Here is a 19,618-nt window from a genome sequence, read left to right as displayed (position 1 = left end):
AGGCAGGTGTGTTGAGGCAAGTTAGAGCTAAACACTGCAGGGTCACCGGCCCTCCAGGACCAGGATTGGTGACCCCTGGTCTACACTGTACAACCCAACGGTCAAATTTATCAAATGAAATGAGTGTAGTTAACTCAAAATTTACTGAAAGTTAACTCTACTCATTTAAAAAGAGTTTTGAACTCAGTATTGAATGTAATGAGTTGATTAAATACATCATTACTTCAACTTAAATGGATTAAGTTCACAGTACTCATAAAGATTCGTTTTTTTAACTCAAATGGTTTGTTGCAATCGTTTTTTTCAAACGGTTTGAGATGCCTAAACTTATTGGGTTTTACAGTGTGCGTAAAATCAAAATGAACCCTATTTACTTTGTCAGAACACATTACTAGTCTTGTGGCACATGGTCGACACCTAAATTACTTGTGTAAAAAAGCATTTTTGGCCACATCGTCCATATAGAGAGGAAGATCTGGAAAAGATAACTGAAATGTGTATAAAGGGTTAGTTGACCTAAAATTTGATCCTATTTACTCTGTCATTGCTTATTACTAGTTTTGTCTCAAACTATTTTTGCTAGTTAATTCCCTATTTTAATTTTAAAGTCTTTGTGATCTACTCAAAAAGCCTTCATTCTCTGCAGTGATGTCAGTTTAGCAGCTTGGGTAAACCATACCCTCCAACTGTCAGATTGCTGCAAGCTTTGACAGTGAGCTGAATGAAACGCCAACTTTTTGAGAAACGATCAATTCCAACAAAGAAAAAAAAGAGCAGATCATTTATCTCATTCAATAATCTGTTTCACTCATACATCATAATTCTGAAATAAAGTCATTTGATACTTCTTTAAATTCTGTCATTATGTAAGTGTCCCAAACTCGTTAGACTTTATTTCTTCTATGCCGTACAAAAGAAGATATGTCAAGAAACACCTCATTGTTCGGCAGCAAGATGGCTCAGTGATTAGCACTGTCACCTCACAGCAAAAAGGTCACTGGTTTGAGTCCTGGCTGAGCTAATTGGCATTTCTGTGTGGAGTTTGCATGTTCTGCCCATGTTCGCGTGCATTGGTTTCCTCCGGGTCCTCCAGTTTCCCCCACAGCCCTATAGGTGAATTGGATGAACTCAATTGTATGAGTGTGTGAATGCGAGAATGTATGGGTGTTTTTTTAGAACTGGGTTGCACCAGCTGCGTAAAACATATGCCAGAATAGTTGGTGGTTCATTTCACTGTGGCAAACCCTAATAGATAAGACTGAGCCGAAGCAAAATGAATGAATGAATGAATGAATGAATGAATGAATGAATGAATGAATGAGCAACAGAGGTCAATAAGAACCAAAAAGGTTTAGTTTCAAACATTATTCAAATCATCTTTTGTGGTCCTACTCGATGTGAGGATGTGTAAAAGATGACACTTTTCATTTTTAGCTGACGGCTAAAATGAAAATTCACTCTTAATTTTGTACATGCATTTTCCTTTTGATAGACTTATCTGTTTGCTTATTAGTAATTTTTAACCTTGTAATGTGTAATCAAAGTGTCATAACTCAATGGTACAGTGACATCAACTTCTCTATTCATTTAGTCAACTTAACCCTTTATCTGCCATCATAACCAACTCAGTTAACCTTTTGTTTATTGGTTATCATTAAACAAACACTCAAAATTAGCTACAGTGCTGTCAGGACAACTTTTTTCTTATGTGGATGCTTAAATATTTGCTTTTTTACAGTTATCTTTAAAGTTCACTTCACCAAACAACTTTTTGTGTGCATCAAGATTTCATCTACAACCAATGGATAGAAATTATTTTGAGCCCTACAACTTTTTATTATAAAAAATATATTGTTTTAACTAAAGTCATTTCACAACATTCCATTTTTATATTAGAGTGATTTTACAAAAAGGTCAACAAACAAGTTTCATTGGATGGGAAGATTATCTGTAACGATGTGAAGTCTGTTCCACACATATAAAATCTCCTTTTCCATATTTTCAGCATTTTTCGATTTACGTATTTCGCTGATGCTTTTATCCAAACTGACTTAAATTGCATTAAAGATAAAACAATTTTTCCTGGGAGTCAAATCTATGATTTGAGCTACAAGAAAAGATTTTTATGTTGCTGTTTTTTCACTATAGATTATATATGCAATGATTTCCAAAACATCACATTTTGCATTTTACAGGAAAAATAGCTGTCTGCAGTTTTCCAAAGGCACGAGGATGACTAAATAATGAAAGAATTTTAATTTCTGGGTAAATATTCCAATCACATACAGTTTCTTCTTGCCTCAGAAGGCTGTGTACTAGTCGTGCAATGAATACATCAACAACTGCTGAGATAGTTCTCTTTGAAGGACCATCTCTAAATGTTTAGACTGCGACATCACCATCCTCTGTGTTTTTAACCGATCTTTTTCCCAACCCCCCAGTGACAACTTTTTCTTGACCCAGGACGCAGCGGGGGGAAGCCCAGATCCGAAGAGATATTTACGAGACGGAGCGGAGTGTAATTTCCTGCCAGCCTCCACTAGTTCCGCTAAAAAAACAGGGGAAAGGAAGCACAACTCTCCTGGGAGACAACAGCCAGGCCGACTGAATGACTCTTAAAGAGACAACAACACATGATCATACATTAATCTGGACAAACAATGCTTGTGTGTCATCAAGCTCAAATCTACAAATCATTTAATATCAAAAGTTTAAGAGTGCACCACCTGCATGTAGCACCAATGCAAATGCCATGAACTTGAAGAGAAATTGTTTACCATAGTGGAAGGCCTTGTCTCTGATATGGTCACTCAACCAAAAAAAAAAAAGAAAAGCTGTTAAACATGCGGTCACTGAGTATTTAGAGTAATGATCACAACTGAGCCACTCCAAAATGATTCAAAGTCTTGATGAAACATTGTAAGCTTGAAAACTGTCACCCCCTCAAAGACCACAAACGCCAGCATAGAGCATGCTGCCATAATTATTTGCATAGAGCGTGACAGGACCTGTTGTTTTGAACAAGCATTTTCATTTAATCATGATAAGAGCTGGAAATGCCAATTCACAAAAGCTTCGTTCAAACAGAAGCATTATAGATTTACAGAATCAAACAGAATCACTTCATCGCTAAATGTGGTTCATACAAAGTTCAGTTCTGAAAAGTAACTGATAAATGCGTTCAATAACTGAAGTGACTCACACTTTCAGCAAGTAGGGATGATGTGTGCAATAGCAGCCTAACCTAGATGTCATCACATTATTTACAAATGTATGGCATGTGGGTCAAATGCCTTTTGTCAACTGAGAGTGACCTTATTAGCATACAGTAGCTCTTCTCAAGTGATGATAAAAAAACACTAAAAAGCGTATGGTTCATGGTTCATTCTCTCATCCAGCAAACTTCTTTAAAAGTATTCCATATACTGCCAGAAAGATTGATTAAAAGTCATTAAAGACTTTATGCACAGTGAAAGTAAGCGAATTAAGAGTGACTGAAGAAACAACCCCTAATACAAAGGTGTTAAATGTATTCTCAACATTTATTTCATACGGATGCATTAACTTGTTAAGATTAATATCTTGTGTGAAAACAAATGGGTGCATGTACTCTTGGTGTTTATCTGGTTGTAAAGTCACATTAAAAGCCCTTTCTCCACTGTAGCTGTAAGTATGCTTTGTTTGATTCACTAAAAAAGAATACTATTCTCTTTATCTGGCAGCTTCAATAGAGCAACATTACCTCAAACAATTCAGGTAAGTTTGTTGCATGGCTAGCTGTTTGGCAGAACAATGGAGGATACGTAAAGCATTTAATAAAGCTATAAACATCAATGCTTTCCTTAACCCTTTAACTGCCCTTACCAAGAACACAATTTTTGGATTGCATTTCTTAACTCCCAAAGTCGCTAGTTAACACACTCAATGCATTGTTTTTTAACGCATCCCATAATTTCTAAAATATCCACCTCTACCAAATGGTTGATATGTGGGTTTATGATAAAAGTACCGGAATTAATATACTATGACTAAAAAACTAAAAAATATGAAGTATAAGGCCAATTTATTTTTTAAATATTCAAAATAAAAATTTTTTGAATACTAAATCATCTTTATTTTTTGAAGTATGCACTAAATATTTCAGAATCTCATTTAAGATGTTTTCTTTTTTTATATACAATAAAACCAAAAATCAAGTGTAGTAGTGCAACAGGCTTATATTTGTTAGATTTTTTTGTAAACCAACAATGACTTTACCAGTCATTATTAAAACAGTCAAACTATTTGATAGAGCAGGCAGTCAAGGGGTTAAAGCAGAAATGCATTATTTTTTATATGCATTTGCACTAAAACAAATACAGTATGCTGCCACTAAACTGAATTTTGCAGTTCTGTTAGGTGCCACTAGTTGTGCTAAACTTGCATATTTCTAAAAGGCCCCAACATACCCACAGCAGAGCTCTTTTCTTTATTTATGAGTAAATAAAGTTTAAAATACCCAAGAAGCCATATGCTTCCAGCAGAAATAATGAATATGTATATATGTGCTGCACTTTTTCCTCTAAAAAAAAAAAATTGTTATTAAAAGCTACAGTGAGCAGTAAAAGCGAGAAACATCTAGTAAAAGCGATGAGGACGTTTGCACAGCTCTACTATTTGGCACCCGAGTCCCGCCACATATTTTACATAACGCTGATCGGTTTAAAGAAAGCAGCTCCAGTATTGAACATGAAAAAATGGCAGTGCTCAATTTCTGCTAATAAGCAGCTCTTCATTGTTTATGTTTGTATTCACGAAGCCTGACCACAATGGACTGAACGGAGAAAATGAACCACAGACCATTTCTTAGTCAAAGAAGGAGGAGCCCCAGAGCCACACCTACCTGCTGCATTATTCTAACAGATGAATCGTAGCTTAAAAGTGTTTACCAGCCGAAGGTAAATGTTCCGTAAAGTTTAATTTATTTCAAAACAAATTCAATTTGTCCTGATTTTTGTTGTGGTATTTTACCTGAAGTTTATTGTAGCCTTAAAGGGATAGTTAAAATTCAGTCATCATTTACCCACCCTTCACTAGTTTCTTTTTTCTGTTAAACATAACACAACAGAAGCTGGCTGCTGGGACCCCTTGACTTCCATTGTATTTTTTCCTACTATGCAACATGCTTCAAAATATCTCCTTTTGTGTTTAACAGAAGAAAGAACTTTTGAAAGAATAAATGATCAGGTAATTTTCATTTTTGCCTAAACTATCCCTTTAAGGGAGAAACTGTATAGAGGCAGTAACATACAGCTAAATTGGCTGATACCAAAAATGTATCGATATCTATATATCGATACCAAATATTTTAACAGTTTCAGCAATAGATACCCAAATATGCAAAGGGGCCACCAGATTTGAAGATAAGGTCATCACGCACATGGGGTATTTTTTTTTTAAATGGTCAAGTACATAATGCATACCAAAGATCAAATACTGCATTCATTCCACCACATAGTCAGATCAGATGAAGTCACAGCACATAAAAGAAAAAAAATAAATGTTTCAAAGTAATGTAAAAACTTCAAAAAGACTTTTACGTGCGATTCTAAATAATCAGATGAAAGCTGGTTAAACCAATTAAAGCAAGACAATTTCAGTCAGGGTTTGATTCATCCAAACACTATCAGATGATACGGCACCGCCGAACTCTTTCACTTCGGGAATGATAAGACAAGCATCAGACAGAGCCAGTGACAAGCCTCCTCGACTTCATCTTCAAAATCAGCCTCCATGAGATTCTAACGCCCTCAGTGAGAGGTAATATAAGGGCCCCAAACAACTAAGCCATTAAGTTTTTATCTCCTCTGGCTCTGGCTTAGGCCCTCCTCAGTCGTTTACCTGCATCACTCAAACACCTCCAGCTTATCTGAAGCGCCTTCGCTTTGCGTGCCGCTGCCTCAGTAATCACCGGTAGCTACGTTCAGTAGCTCAGTAAGCTTCTTACGCCCTTCCCCTCCAGATTAACCGTTAGAGGCGGCAACAGACGCGCTCAGTTCAGATAAAAGAACACAGCACCTGTGTGGACAAATACTGCAAGCAGCCAACCACTAGCCAGCATGGTGAGTGCACACACACACACACAATGCACAAAGCTGATTGTTCTAACTGTGGTGGAAGATATCAAAAAGAGATACGAAGCTCCATACATCAGCTATTAATATTACTGATTAACTTTAGGATATGATCCCTGTCCGTGACATTGCCAACAGAGCAACAAAAAAAATCTGCAAAAATGCCCTCTAGAGAGATGAATCTTTCAACTACTCCCAATTTCTTTCTGACCTTCACGGACACTGAACTAGTTTTGTCTACTACATGATCGATGAAGCGTCCTGGAAAAGTGAAAATAAGGAGCGTGCCGTGTATTCTGCACGCACATCTGCTACAGACAATCTGTGACCTTACATTGCAGCTCGGAGTCAAACAAACCAAAACAATCAATTGCAACCATTTCACATTTCCTTGTACTGGGTCTTTATTTACTTTCTGAGAAACAACCGTGACAACACTGACAGCAAGTCACTGTCCTTCTTAACATTTCTAGTGCAGTTCAGAGAAAAATGCATCAAACCATGTAATTCATCAGCAATGATGTGTCATTCACCACATAAAATTGCAAAAAGTTTTTTTTGTGTGTTTTACATGTGGCATTTTCAGCATGACAATGTTCAAACTTTGTAATTCTGTAGTGTTAATAAAATGTTTTAAGGGATAGTTCATCAACAAATGACAATTTCAGTATTATTTAATCACTTATTATTGATTGATCACTGTGTGGAAAAAATAGGCAATCAATAGTGAGTATGAACTGCTAACATATTTTAAAAAAAGAGTCAAACAGATGAGAAACTTCCATTTTTGAGTGAACTATACCTTAGTCATGTATAAAAGAGAAAGTTATCGACACATACAGTAGTCAAAATTTAAAGTGGATCAAAAATGTTTTTTTAAGTGTCCAAAGACAAGAAAGGCTGTTGTGCAGTAGTTGATAAAAGGTGATGATCCACTTCAAATGTTGACAACTGTATCTAAAGTACTACAATAAACATAGAAGTAACATCAGCCAATCTAAATAGCACACTTACCACAGGAGATGAAATTCTACAGCCGGGACAGTCACAGATAGGCGGATGTACCTGTAAGATTCCTTTGGACATAAGTGTCTTCAGACTTTTCCCTAAAAAATAAAACTTCCTTTTAGATTTGTGTGGGTGTATACGCACACATGCAGAACAAAATGAAGATTATCATTTAAATACAATCATTTCAGCTTACCATAATGCAGCAAACTTTCTTTTCAAAATAGTCTATCATGAATAGACCTGCTTCTTATCACTCAAAGCAACTAAACGCACCCCTCCACTGACTACTTTAACAGCTCCTGCAGTCGTCCACCCATCTGTCAAACTCATCCGCAGGACACTAACGATCTGCACCAAAAGTGTCTTTAAAGGACATTCATTTTATTTACAGCAAGTGACCAAAAGTCATACCTAGAGTGCAGATGCACAAAATTAGTCTGTTAACCAAAATAAATGAACCTGAAAAGAGACTTGAAACCTTTGCAAATAAACTCAAGTGACCTGTAATACTTCAAATGAGCTGGTAAATCAGCCCAAAGTTATTCAACATACTATAACATTACAAAATATAGTGTTTTTCAACTTTAAATCCATATATACACAATTGCAGCTTCATATGATAATGTGCCAATGTATCGTAATTCTGATGTACTGCACTTCATAACAAAAACTCAATGATATATAAATATATACTCTAATTCACTATGTTAACAATATAAAAATAGAGTCAAAAACTTAATATTATTCTAAACACAGATGTTTAGAGAGAAAGAAGGCAGATAAAGGATATAAACCTACTAAAAGTGAAAAATGAAGTTAAAATGCTGCCTTACAATTTGTGACAACCTGCATAAACATGTTAACTGTACTTATCGACTACTAACCGATGAAGTAGAGAGTTATATCTTTAAAAAGTGATAAACTTAATAGACATGAGATGACCGTGACAAACTAGATTAGCCTATATGTAAATAAAGATGTCATTACGACACGGTTAATGATACAATGTAAAACACTGTTAAAGAGTAGGGATATCAGCTGAGCGTTAATACAAATTATATAAAATTTAAGTTTCAGAATTGATAACAGTGAATGCGGTTGAAATTTTAGTAAACAAAAGCTTAATCCACAACTGTTTGATAATGTGCCACGGTGACATAAACCTGATCTACTCTACTTCATTACAAAACCAGCTTTACGCGTCTAATTTATCCTCAAAAGATTTAACATGCTATTCAAAACATTGATTTTATTTAACACATACAAAATCCACGTGCGTCAGAACTATTTTTCACCTTTTTGTTCCAGCAGTGAGAATCCAAAGTCGTTCGACTCCAAGCAGAATGAGCTCTAGTTCCCAACGCACTAAAGTTACAGCAGTTGAGTAACCCACATTTCTATCCAGAAAAAAAGCTCTTCTGTTAACCCAAGAAGAGGACTAAAGCTCAATTAACCCCCGTTTCAAAAGTAACATCCATGCGTGTGCACCCGGCAACTGACTTACCCTTGTGCCTGATACTGCGTTTCCAGTCTTTGGCTGTCTCTCTTCCACTGACAAACTGGAACTCGTTTGGGGTGAGCCACTCAGCCCGGTATTTGATGGAGGGCCCTTTGCTGCCCTGGCACAGTTTGTTAATGTACAGTAGTGCTTTGTTTTCCCCGCATTCCACTTCGATACAAGGCTCCCCGTTGTCGAAAAACGGCTGAAAGTCCGGGATAGACGAGAAGCTCTCCAGCATGAAGTCGTCCGGGTGGTGGTGAAGGTGCTGCTGATGCAGCGCGGTGTCGCGAAAGCCCAAGTACGCGCGCTGGTGATGGGCGAAAATGTGATCGTACGGCGGCGGATGAGGGGTCACCACGGGGATAGCGGTGGCATTTAAAGGGGCCAGGTATTCAGGCTGGTTGAAGGCGGCTAATGCCATGTCTTCTCCATCCAGTCTCTCCTTTTTGATGGCAGGCATGTTACCCGAAGCGGAGCGCCGGCAACGAGTGATTAGCAGTTCATGCGTCCCAACTTGTGTCCCTGTTCGCGGAGTTCCAGGCGCACCGGTGTGTTTACGCACGACTCCCGCGTCGCTGCCTGACAGCAGAGCGCTTAAGTTCAGCCATTCACCACTTCACTCTTCTCCTCAGTGCTCTGCTCGCATGACGGGTCTCCCCGCGCTCCTGCCCACCACATCTAATCGGACTAATGCCTGACATCTCCGCCAGATATTAGCGCTGCTGAGCGTGCTTTAATGATTGTTTATCCCGCGTTTCCTTTAAAATAATCGCTATGGCAACTCCGCTACGCTTATATCCTGCATCCACTCCGAGTTTATTTATGTCCAGGCACAACGCAGCTAGGGCTTTAACACATAAAAGCCCGTGTTTGTGTAGTGTAGATCACGTAAATGTTCAGTAGTATATGCACAGTGGTTAGGTAGTGAAACAGACTATCTTGGAGCATTTTCATATCTGACGAAGATAGAGACAATTATGCTATCTATGTGCGCCTTTTCGATTGCAAATGATGCCTGGCGCTAATGGGACTTTGGATTTTTTTTCTCTCCCCTTCGTTTTTTAACCCCTAATACGTCGCTGAAGTCACGCTTTAGTTCACAGACCCAGACCAAACAAGATTTGCACTCTCCGCCGCTTCTCAAACTTGGCCCATTTAAACAGCGGAGGCAGCGCGAGCGCGAGCCCACTGAAGGGGGTCCGCGACGGACGAGCCCGCGTCACTGTTTCCAGTCACTGCAGAAAGTTCAGAGAAATAATTTCATTTAGGTTTTATTTTTTCCATTCTTACACAACTATGTGGTTACATTTGTTTGGTTACTTGATTCTTTCTTGTTTAAAAAAATAAAAAACGATTGGTTGACTAATTGTACAAGCTACTCTATGCAGATAAAGGTCACTGTAAGTTATCTAACATGCAGTCCTGACCTGTAAACAGTGCATTATACATTAATAATAAAAAAGACAAAACATTTTGATACATTTCTTATTTTATTCTTGTCAGACATGTGGAGTAGATCACATTATATTAGTGTATCAATTCATGCTTCTCTTGCTGACTTGTTAGCCCATAATTTTATGGTGACAGTTGCTGGAAAGGCGATTTTAATACTTTAATCTGATATAATCTTAACCCTGTGTATAATAATAGATATTATATAATAATTGTAAGAACTTCACAGCACAAATACTTAAAGATAGAAAATGTGGCTATAAACCGTTCTGTATTTAATGAAAATAAAGCCACATATATTTTTTAAATTAATATTTTTTACGTTTTGAAAGAGATCTCTTCTGCTACCCAAGGCTGCAATTTATTATTATGATGATGATGGTGATTACTATTATTATTAATTCATTTATTAATTTTATTTATTTATTTTTTTGTTTAGTCCCAATAATAATCAGGGGTTGCCACAGCAGAATGAACCGCCAACTTATCCAGCATATGTTTTACGCAGCGGATGCCCTTCCATCTGCAACCCAACAATGGGAAATATTATTATTATTATTATTATTATTATTATTATTATTATTATTATTATTTATTTATTATTATTATTATTATTATTATCATTGTTCTGCTAAATACATTTTAATTTTCATTGTACTTTAATGAATACAAGCCTTTATTTGAAATACAATAATTTGCAACTTTATAAACTTTGAAGAAAAAAACAACTTCCCTTTTCTTTTAAATTTTTAAATGGTACTTTGGCACCATTATTAGGTATTATAATTGTATTATATTACAGTTTACATAAAAATAGTAAGCAGCACCTTTTTCTTCATAGTTTATAAGAAATTCTTAATTATCAATAAATAAATGAATAACAACAACAACAACAACAACAATAATATAATATAATATAATATAATATAATATAATATAATATAATATAATATAATATAATATAATATAATATAATAATATACCAGCACATTATATATTATTGTCAAGCAAGTTTTTAATTAAACAAGTTTTAATCAACTCTAATTTCATTTGGTTCACAACATGACACCACATACAAATCATAAACAGGTTTTCAGTTCTTCAGTACAACTGGTAGTAAAAATGACTGCTGTAAGTCACTGTTTTATTATTTTAAGTGAATGCAACAACAACTGCAACAACAAAAACTACAACATTAAGCTGCCACTGAATTCTTTGGTAGATTAAAATTAATTTATTAACATTTTAAGAATTTTCTCTAAACTGTTGAATACCACTGGACAGTTCAGATGTGTGTAAACAGATAATGGTTTTGAGATGGTTAGAAAGAAGTAAAAATATTACATTTTATTTTAAAATTTAAGTTTCACATTTTGTTTGAACTACCTAAATATTTTTAAGGAAAAGTTCATTATTATTGTTCATAATATGTCAATTAGTTTTGCTTTGTGAAATCAAGTAAATCTTACTGGATTAGTGAAAGCTTTGGAAACAAATGAATAAATCACAAATTGTGCCTCAGACATTCTTTTGACTTCGATCAGAGATTTCCAATGCACCATTTAAATGTAGAAATCCAAAATCGCCCCCACAAACATAAATAAGATGAAAACTGGAAACAATGTAAAGGTCAGAGTTTCTCTGAGAGCTCAGGAGATCCCTGTAAGCTACAGTGTGAGGATCCCCCGCGGGGATACCCTGCCCCCTCACCCCCACTCCATTCTACATTAAAACCGCTGGTGACTCAGTTTATGAAGGAGGGGTTCCCCTAAATCTACAGATGACAATGTAACATTCAGCCCACAGTTTGGGTTCAGGACGGCTTCCCCTGAACTTTCAGCCCCCACATTATCAGCAGAAGAACAAGACCTGTGGCATCCTCCTTGTGCTCATCAAAATGAAAGCCACCCACTCACTGCAACGGTTTCACATTTCACAACAAGCATGCTGAAGCAACTACTCTGTTGTTTTATTATATGAGGTTTGGGTCACCCCTCGCATGCTCAATAATATACAGACAAACTTAAGTTAAAATTACTGAGGAAAAGCAAATGTGAAAAAAAAAACTTGTCCTAGTTTATGAAAACATATTAATATGCATTAAACAATTATAATAATGCTAAAAAAAATTGCAACTACTACTACTAATGTATCTATAACTGAGGTTTTTGCATCCAAGCTCTTCATATTTTATTAATATGTTATTTAGGATAGACAATAAATCCCGATAACCCTCTTCACATGATTAATTTTCAGTAATAGATTCCCAATTTGTTTGCCTTATTTCTCTTTGAACATTTAATAGATCTTGTTTTGGAGTAAATGCTATACATGCTTTTTTGTTTGGTTTTTATAACCTATAACAGGCTTTGTCAATATTCTCGCTACAAGAGTTAGACTATGATCTTGTGTTTATCCACTTTTTATTACAATGTTGGTCTAAAATGAAATAAAATAATGGTTGTGACAGGCTTTGAACTTATGATAGATATTTTCATCTACTTCAACAGGTGTTAGTATGAATCTTGTAATAACTGGCACTTGTCTATTGAGATAAATAAGAGAGATAAAAGTATATCAGTCTATAAAGAACATGAGTTGTGTTTATCCACTTGAAAATGCATTAGTTTTATATATATATATATATATATATATATATATATATATATATATATATATATATATATATATATATATATATATATATATATATACATATATATATATAATAGTAATAATTTAATATAGAAATAAAACATGTTACTTAATACATTTAATAAAACATCATTCAACAGGTGTCAGCATAAACTATGTATTAACTGATCAAATCAAGATGAATAAGAGCTAAACATGTTTATTTATAATACAATAGGTCTTAGTTGTTTATGCACTTGATTCTGCATTGTCTGTAATCAAATTGTTTACATTTTATTATTTGGATCTAAAGGTTTTCAGACTGTAACAAAGTAACATTTAGGAGGTCTTATTATTGAAAGACTGTTTAATATCTCGAATGGTAACACTTTTAAAGCAGGTCTAAAGTTTTTAACTTAAAACTCACATATTAGAGGATTGATATATGAACAAAACTGTTATAGAAAAATAGGCTACTTGTATTTTTAAAAAAATACAAATACATGTTTCACTTCTTCTTAACAAACAGATTTTAAAGGGTTTCATTTGGGTCTGTCTATTTTGATAAATACTTTCCTCGGTATGACTACAGTAATACACGAAAATAACTTTCTCTCTATATTCTCTCAGCATAGGTCGACACTTAAAGTCTCTCTGTCGGATGTAGAAAACCCCCTTACAGTCGTCCCCGCCTCCGCGCCGTTGTTGGCAGCGGCCCCGGAGCCACAGCGCTGCCGGCGGGGGAGAGAGGTAATAAATAACCCGGGGAGAGGAGCGGAGACCGCCGGGCGGTGCACAGTCTGACCTGACAAATACTCACTGGAAAACCATCAGAGAGCGAAAGCCCACCCCTAATGCTTGGAGCCAGCCTTTCAGACATGAGCAGAAAAATACAGAAGCCTGCCCATATCGGAAAAAACACTGTCTCTCTCTCCCCATCATCAGCATTAATACAGTGAAAAATGCTGCAAGAGTAATTGAAGGTATAGTCATCAATGCAACTCCCATTAAAAAGTTTTTCAAGTAAACAACTAAACAGCACTTTTTTTTACACTTTTTTTTTTAGTTTACAAGAGATAAAGAATAGAATGCAGTCAACACATTCTAGAGAATAGAATGTCTAGATACTGCATGATACCGTGCTCATATCACATGACCAGCAGTGGCGCGCTATTGGCTGAGCTAATAAACATAATTAGAAGAATTTTAAAGTTACTATCTTTTGTGTTGTTGTTGTTGTTGTTCAATTTAAAAATCTCTAACCAGCGCAGACCCGAGTGAGTGCTCCGACTTCAATTCACATGTAGCGCATGTTTTTGGACTGTGGGGGAAACAGGAGCACCCGGAGGAAACCCACGTGACCATGGGGAGAAAATTCAAACTCCACACAGCAAACTGCAAACTGACTCATCCAGGGCTCGAATCAGTGACCTTCTTCTTACTTGGATGATGCGACGGCAGCCACAGGACAACGGCGCCAGTATGTTCACCACACAGCAATTGGTGGAGTGGAGAAACAGTGATAAAGCCAGTTCAGTGGATGGGGATGATTGAAGGTCAGTCATGGCCCTTTTGGCCAGGAACCCAGGGTCACACCTCTCCTCTTTAAGAGAAGTAGCATGGGATTTTTAATGACCACAGTGAGTCAGGACCTTGGTTTAAAGTCTCATCTGAAAGACAGCGCTCACTGACAGTGTCCTCTTCACTTTACCGGGGCATTAGGACTCACACAGACTGCAGGTTGAGCGCCCAATGTTGGCCTCACTAACACCACTTCCAACAGAAACCTAGTTTCCCATGTTGTCTCCCATCCAGGTACTGACCAGGCTCAGCCCTGCTTGACTTCAGTGGGTAACCAGTCTTGGGCTGCAGGGTGATAATTCTAAGATTAATGAGAACAACAAAACAAAACAACAAACAAAAAATTAAATGTGAAGATATCAGTTAATAAACTCCTTTCATACTCTTATTTATCTTGAAGTTTGAGAATATGACTTTTCCAACCCAGGCTCATTCTCATTACATACCCCTATATACGTTTCTGTATAGAACAAAATACATCCCAGGATTATTAGCAGTTTTTATTTTCGCAAATTTCCGAAAAGGTCACTGTGTATGCTTTTTTAGATCTCAAATTTTGTTGAGTGCCATTTGCACCTGCTGCTCTCACATAAATTCACCAGAGGCCGCTGTCGACTGACTGACTGACTTACTGACTAACCAACTGACCGATGTCCTCACCCTCCCCTTTCCCTAAACTCAACCGACAGTCCACCCATTTCCCTAAACCCAACCGACAGTGTTTTAAAAAGCAATCCAGAAAAAGAAAATCCCTTGCCTGATTTTTACCACGTTTTTAGATTTTACCACATTCTCACCCTGTTATTTACTTGTTTTTTTTAGCTTGTGTTTTTGTCTTACCTGCTTTCTGGAACCGTTCTTTACCGGACTCAAACCACATTGTCACAGTCAACTCCAACGATGTACATGTCAAGCTACTGGACAAACTGGTAACATCGGGAAAGCCGTCCATACGGACGTAATCGGTTAGCTGTTAAGCGAGAAAAGGAACAGCGTCATACCTCCCATATTGTTCCTTTTAAAGATGAAATGCAGCCATATGTTCTTCAGGCTACATAATTTACGCTTTCCAGAAATGTATATAGGGCTACATTTTCAAAATGAGCCAATGTTGGACTTTTCATGCAAAGAATGCTCATCTCCAAGTACTCATATAACCACGTCAACTCCTGACCATCCAACACAATCTCAATTCGTAACTTTTTCATTTAGTGGCTAATTCGTATGAATTCGTACGATCTAATTTGTATCTAATACAATTTAGTACGATTTGCTCATCCCCCAATGACGGTTGGGGTTAGGGGTGGGGTCAGGTGCCACGCCTCCTTTTTAAAATCGTACCATTTCGTACGTCTGAACTCGTACGAATTCGTACGAATTAGCCACTAAACTGGCAAAACGTAAAATACTTACGTTTTCTCGTGAGATCAGGCTGGACCACCACAGATGGATGCTTCGTTTAGGTATTGATAATGTTGTCAAGGATGTTAACAAGTCAAGGATGTTAACAGCCCAAAGTAGTACATCATCTTGAATTCGCAGTATTACAACAAAAATGTGAAAATTAAAACTAATGGTGTATTTTAATGGTCCCCTGTAGACAACATATTGACTTTACAACTACAATTTAAATTAGTTTATTAATCAGGTTTAGGGTTTGTGTAAGGCGACGTGCTTGCTAAGCCAAGAAGGACGTCTGTTGCGAGACCATTCAAAAAAAAGTAGCCATAGTGCGTAATATTTTTCCTTCATCTGCATTTTTCTACATGGTCTCATAAAGTAAGGCTTCTATTGGATTTTAAATGGACTCTCCAGAGGCACATTCGGGATCACGGTTGCCAGCTCATGCAGCGCCGGTAAAGTGATGCTGTGTAATGTAAAACCCTGAGTGTCTCCTCAGGTTTGTGCTGTCGTGCCGGCGCCCTCCAATGCTCTCTGGAGATCTAGAGGCCATGCGGGCAGTCTGTGATCCCGACCGGCAGACCAAACTACCACATGGGATTTATTTCCTAGCTAGACGGGTGGGCAGTTGAGGAGGACACTGATTTTAGCCCACTGTCTAAAGCTGTCAACACAATCAGAAGCAACCGGACCTCATCACCTTCCCTCTCTAAACATGGAGCATTCAAAAGTTTAGTATCTGTACGTTTTGAAGGCCACATTGATTTGACTGAAAATATTGATATAGTGTGAAATATATTAGTATAGAAAACTGTTATTGAAACAATGTTGTTGTTTTTTTAAAGATAGTATAATATATTACCATTTTAAAAGGTTAGTTCACCCCTAAATAAAAAATCTGTTATTAATAAGTAATCCTCATGTTGTACCAATCTACAGAGATATTCATTCATCTTAAGAATACACACAAAAATATAAATTTTAGATGAAGTTCAAGAGCTCCCTCATCCTCCATAGTCACCAGCGGTCCCAAAGCTTTGTCAAAACAATCAAGTGAGCTCAGTGCTTCAACTTTAATCGTACAAAACTCCAAGAACAACTTTTTACAACAAAAAAAAAAGTAACAATGACTTTGTTCACCAATGTCTTCTATTCCAAATCAAGTCAGAGTTCATGTTTACCACATGCAATATGACATATTTGAGTCAGCAGTGCAACATTTAACCATTGTATTGCATATAGTAAATTTACACCCTGACCTGACACAGAATACATAAACAAACAAAGTTGTTGTTCCAGGTTTTTAGTTTTTTTGGTGGCACAAAAGTGTTCTTGGAGCCACATTTGAAGAAGTCCAATGGATGTTATTTATTGGTTTAAGAAGCAGCCATATAACAATAAATCTGATAAAACAATGTAAGTATTGCTTTCAAGTAGAATTTTCTTCATTTATTCATTCATTAATTTTCTTTTCAGGTTAGCCCCTTTTTTAATTAGGGGTCGCCACAGCAGAATAAATCACCAACTTATCCAGCGTAGGTTTTTTACGAAGCAGATGCCTTTTTAGCCACAACTCAAAACATCTATACAAACTCTTCAAACACACACATACACAACAGCCACCGTGACACCCCAGAATTTTCCTTGATCAATTAAAATTACATGAATTTGTACGATTAAGCCGCTTTACAGGGTTTGTTTTTACTGACTACAACACACCAAACAAAACATATCAACCAAAGATGATTTCCAAGTAAACAAAAAAGTAGAGCCTCAGAGCCACCCTACCTATTACAAAATCAAGACTGACAAATGGCAGATTGAAATAGTTTACCAGCCAAAGCAAATATTTTTTGGAAAGTTCATTTTGTCAAGCTGTTTTGAACATCTGAAACAAACTCTAAATAAACTTTAGCTTGATTTGTTCAAAACGGCATCACACAAGTTTTGTTCCTGAATTTTTGCTTAAAGTGTATCAGGACATTAAATCTGTAGCTGTTGTAGGCTAAGACACTGACGTCATGTCAAGTACAGTACACTGTAAACAATTACCTGTAGAATCTATTAGCAAGAGTTTGCCAGAAACTTACTTTAAATTAATTACAGTAAAAATGCTGTATTTAGATTTACAGCACACTTTATTTTGCTGTATATTTATTTACAGTATAGTATATCTTTTTCTGTAAAATATACAGTAATTGTCCCAATTAAAATTTAAAATGCCGTAACATACTGCATAACTGTCCTACAGTAAAATTCAGTTCATATTACAGATCAGTTTACCATAAACTTACTGTAAATTAATTAAAGCAAAATAACTGTATTTACATTTACAGCACCATTTATCTTGATGCGTTTGTATTTACCGTACTGCATACTGTAAAATATACAGTAATTGTCACAATGCAACTTTACAATACAGTAACATACTGTGTAACTATCCTACAGTAAAATTCAGTTCATAATCCAGTTGAGTTTGCCAGTAACTCACCGTAAATCAATTACAGTAGAATACTGTAATTACATTTACAGCAACATTTACCTTGCTGTGTATGTATTTACAGTATTGTAAATCTTTACTGTGAAACATACACAGTAAACTTACTACAGTAATACACATACTACATACTACATACCTGTCGTACAGTTAAATTCAGTTCATATTACAGTTAAATACTGTGTAATTTACAAAAATGAATAACCGCGTATTTACTAATGACTCATTTAAAGTGTAAATACTCACAGAGAAGGTGAGAAAAAGCCAAATTGGCTTTATAGCACTGTATGTCATATGCAGCACTGGCCATGATAATCATTGTTTGAATAAAAACTATGGAAAAATAAAAGGAAAAAACATTATTGACAAAAATGCCATAGGATGTTTGCACCAAGCTGTGAAAGGAACATAAATTATTCCTTATCTCATCTGCAAATCCACTTTAGAAAAGATCTAACTATATGTGGAGGGTATCAAAGAAAAACAAGTTAACTCTCCACAAAATTGCATTTATAGGCCATTTATTTAGGCCACACCGATAGCTGAAATGTGCGAGATTTTGAGATAACCAGCAGACTAACACTTATTAAGATGTTTGCTGCTGTTTTCACAGATTCAAAGAGAAAAAACAACATCAGACAAAAGTGTGAAAAAAAAAGCATAGCATGTAAGACATGCAATATAAACACACAAGCAAAGTATGGCATTGCAATTTAAATCAGAAATAATGTTTACCTATATTGTCTATCATTTGTACTATTACTTGAGATTTATAAAACAGTAGAACATTTCTTTAAAAAAATGATTCTTGAATGAAATGCTCCGAAGTTGTTCAAATAAGTCTATTATTGTGTCCATAGTATTTTTCTAACACATTTTTCCAACACACGTGTGCTTGTTGGCCTATCTGTATGCTACTTATCCAGCAAGAGTTAAACCTGCAAAGAGTAGTTCCTGGTCTCTCAGGCCATATTGATTTTTCCCTTCGTGATCTGAAACCAGCAATCAGCATTGTGGTTTGAAATAGCCCTGAAACAAGAGCCAAGACGTCAATGAGTCGCCGACACGTTTCAATTAGCGCGCCGCCCAGGCCGATTTGTCCCCCGGGGCACATTGGCTCCGCAGTCTGGTCACGCCAGGAGAGATAATCCACAGAGGTACAGGATATTAGGAAATATCACAAAGGGCAAAGCAGGTACTTCTGTACCTAAACTCACAATGTGTGCAAAAAAATTCAATGTTTTTTATGACTTGCCACACAGATAACGGTGAGGTAATTGAGTTTCTAGTCAACTCAATCATTTCTCATTCTTTAATTAAATTGCTGAAGAGGGTAATGGAGGAATAGAAGACTCCACAATGCAGACTTGAAGTTGTCTCCAGAGCAGACTCTGCATATAGTAACTTAATAAGTTACTATAAGTTCCA

The 19,618-nt window shown here is 36.3% G+C and overlaps 1 protein-coding gene and 1 long non-coding RNA gene across 7 annotated transcripts in view; one reads left to right on the top strand and one right to left on the bottom strand.

Moving 5' to 3' along the window:
* The window catches only part of samd11 (sterile alpha motif domain containing 11), a 105,196-nt gene extending 95,437 nt beyond the window's left edge, over window positions 1-9,759 (bottom strand). For 2 of the 6 annotated variants that reach the window (XM_087307097.1, XM_087307098.1), the window contains exons 1-2: window positions 8,629-9,759; window positions 7,128-7,219 (exon numbers count right to left, since the gene is read on the bottom strand). In XM_087307097.1, the coding sequence (XP_087163223.1) occupies window positions 7,128-7,219; window positions 8,629-9,085 (549 nt within the window). In that variant the 5' untranslated portion in view covers window positions 9,086-9,759. Of the gene's footprint in view, window positions 1-7,127; window positions 7,220-7,317 lie in introns of all 6 variants that reach the window. The other 4 variants (XM_087307100.2, XM_087307102.2, XM_087307099.2 and 1 more) reach the window with 3 other exon arrangements.
* Window positions 5,961-14,683, top strand: LOC141380490 (uncharacterized). The gene is made up of 3 exons (XR_015523574.1): window positions 5,961-6,101; window positions 13,342-13,694; window positions 13,778-14,683. It is a non-coding gene; the product is annotated as an uncharacterized LOC141380490 (long non-coding RNA).
* The last annotated feature ends 4,935 nt before the right edge of the window (window positions 14,684-19,618 follow it).

The sequence above is a fragment of the Danio rerio genome, chromosome 23 (assembly GCF_052040795.2).
Source record: "Danio rerio strain M-AB ecotype USA chromosome 23, GRCz13ab, whole genome shotgun sequence".
Taxonomy (NCBI): domain Eukaryota; kingdom Metazoa; phylum Chordata; class Actinopteri; order Cypriniformes; family Danionidae; genus Danio; species Danio rerio.
This window is presented reverse-complemented; position numbering and strand designations above follow the sequence as displayed.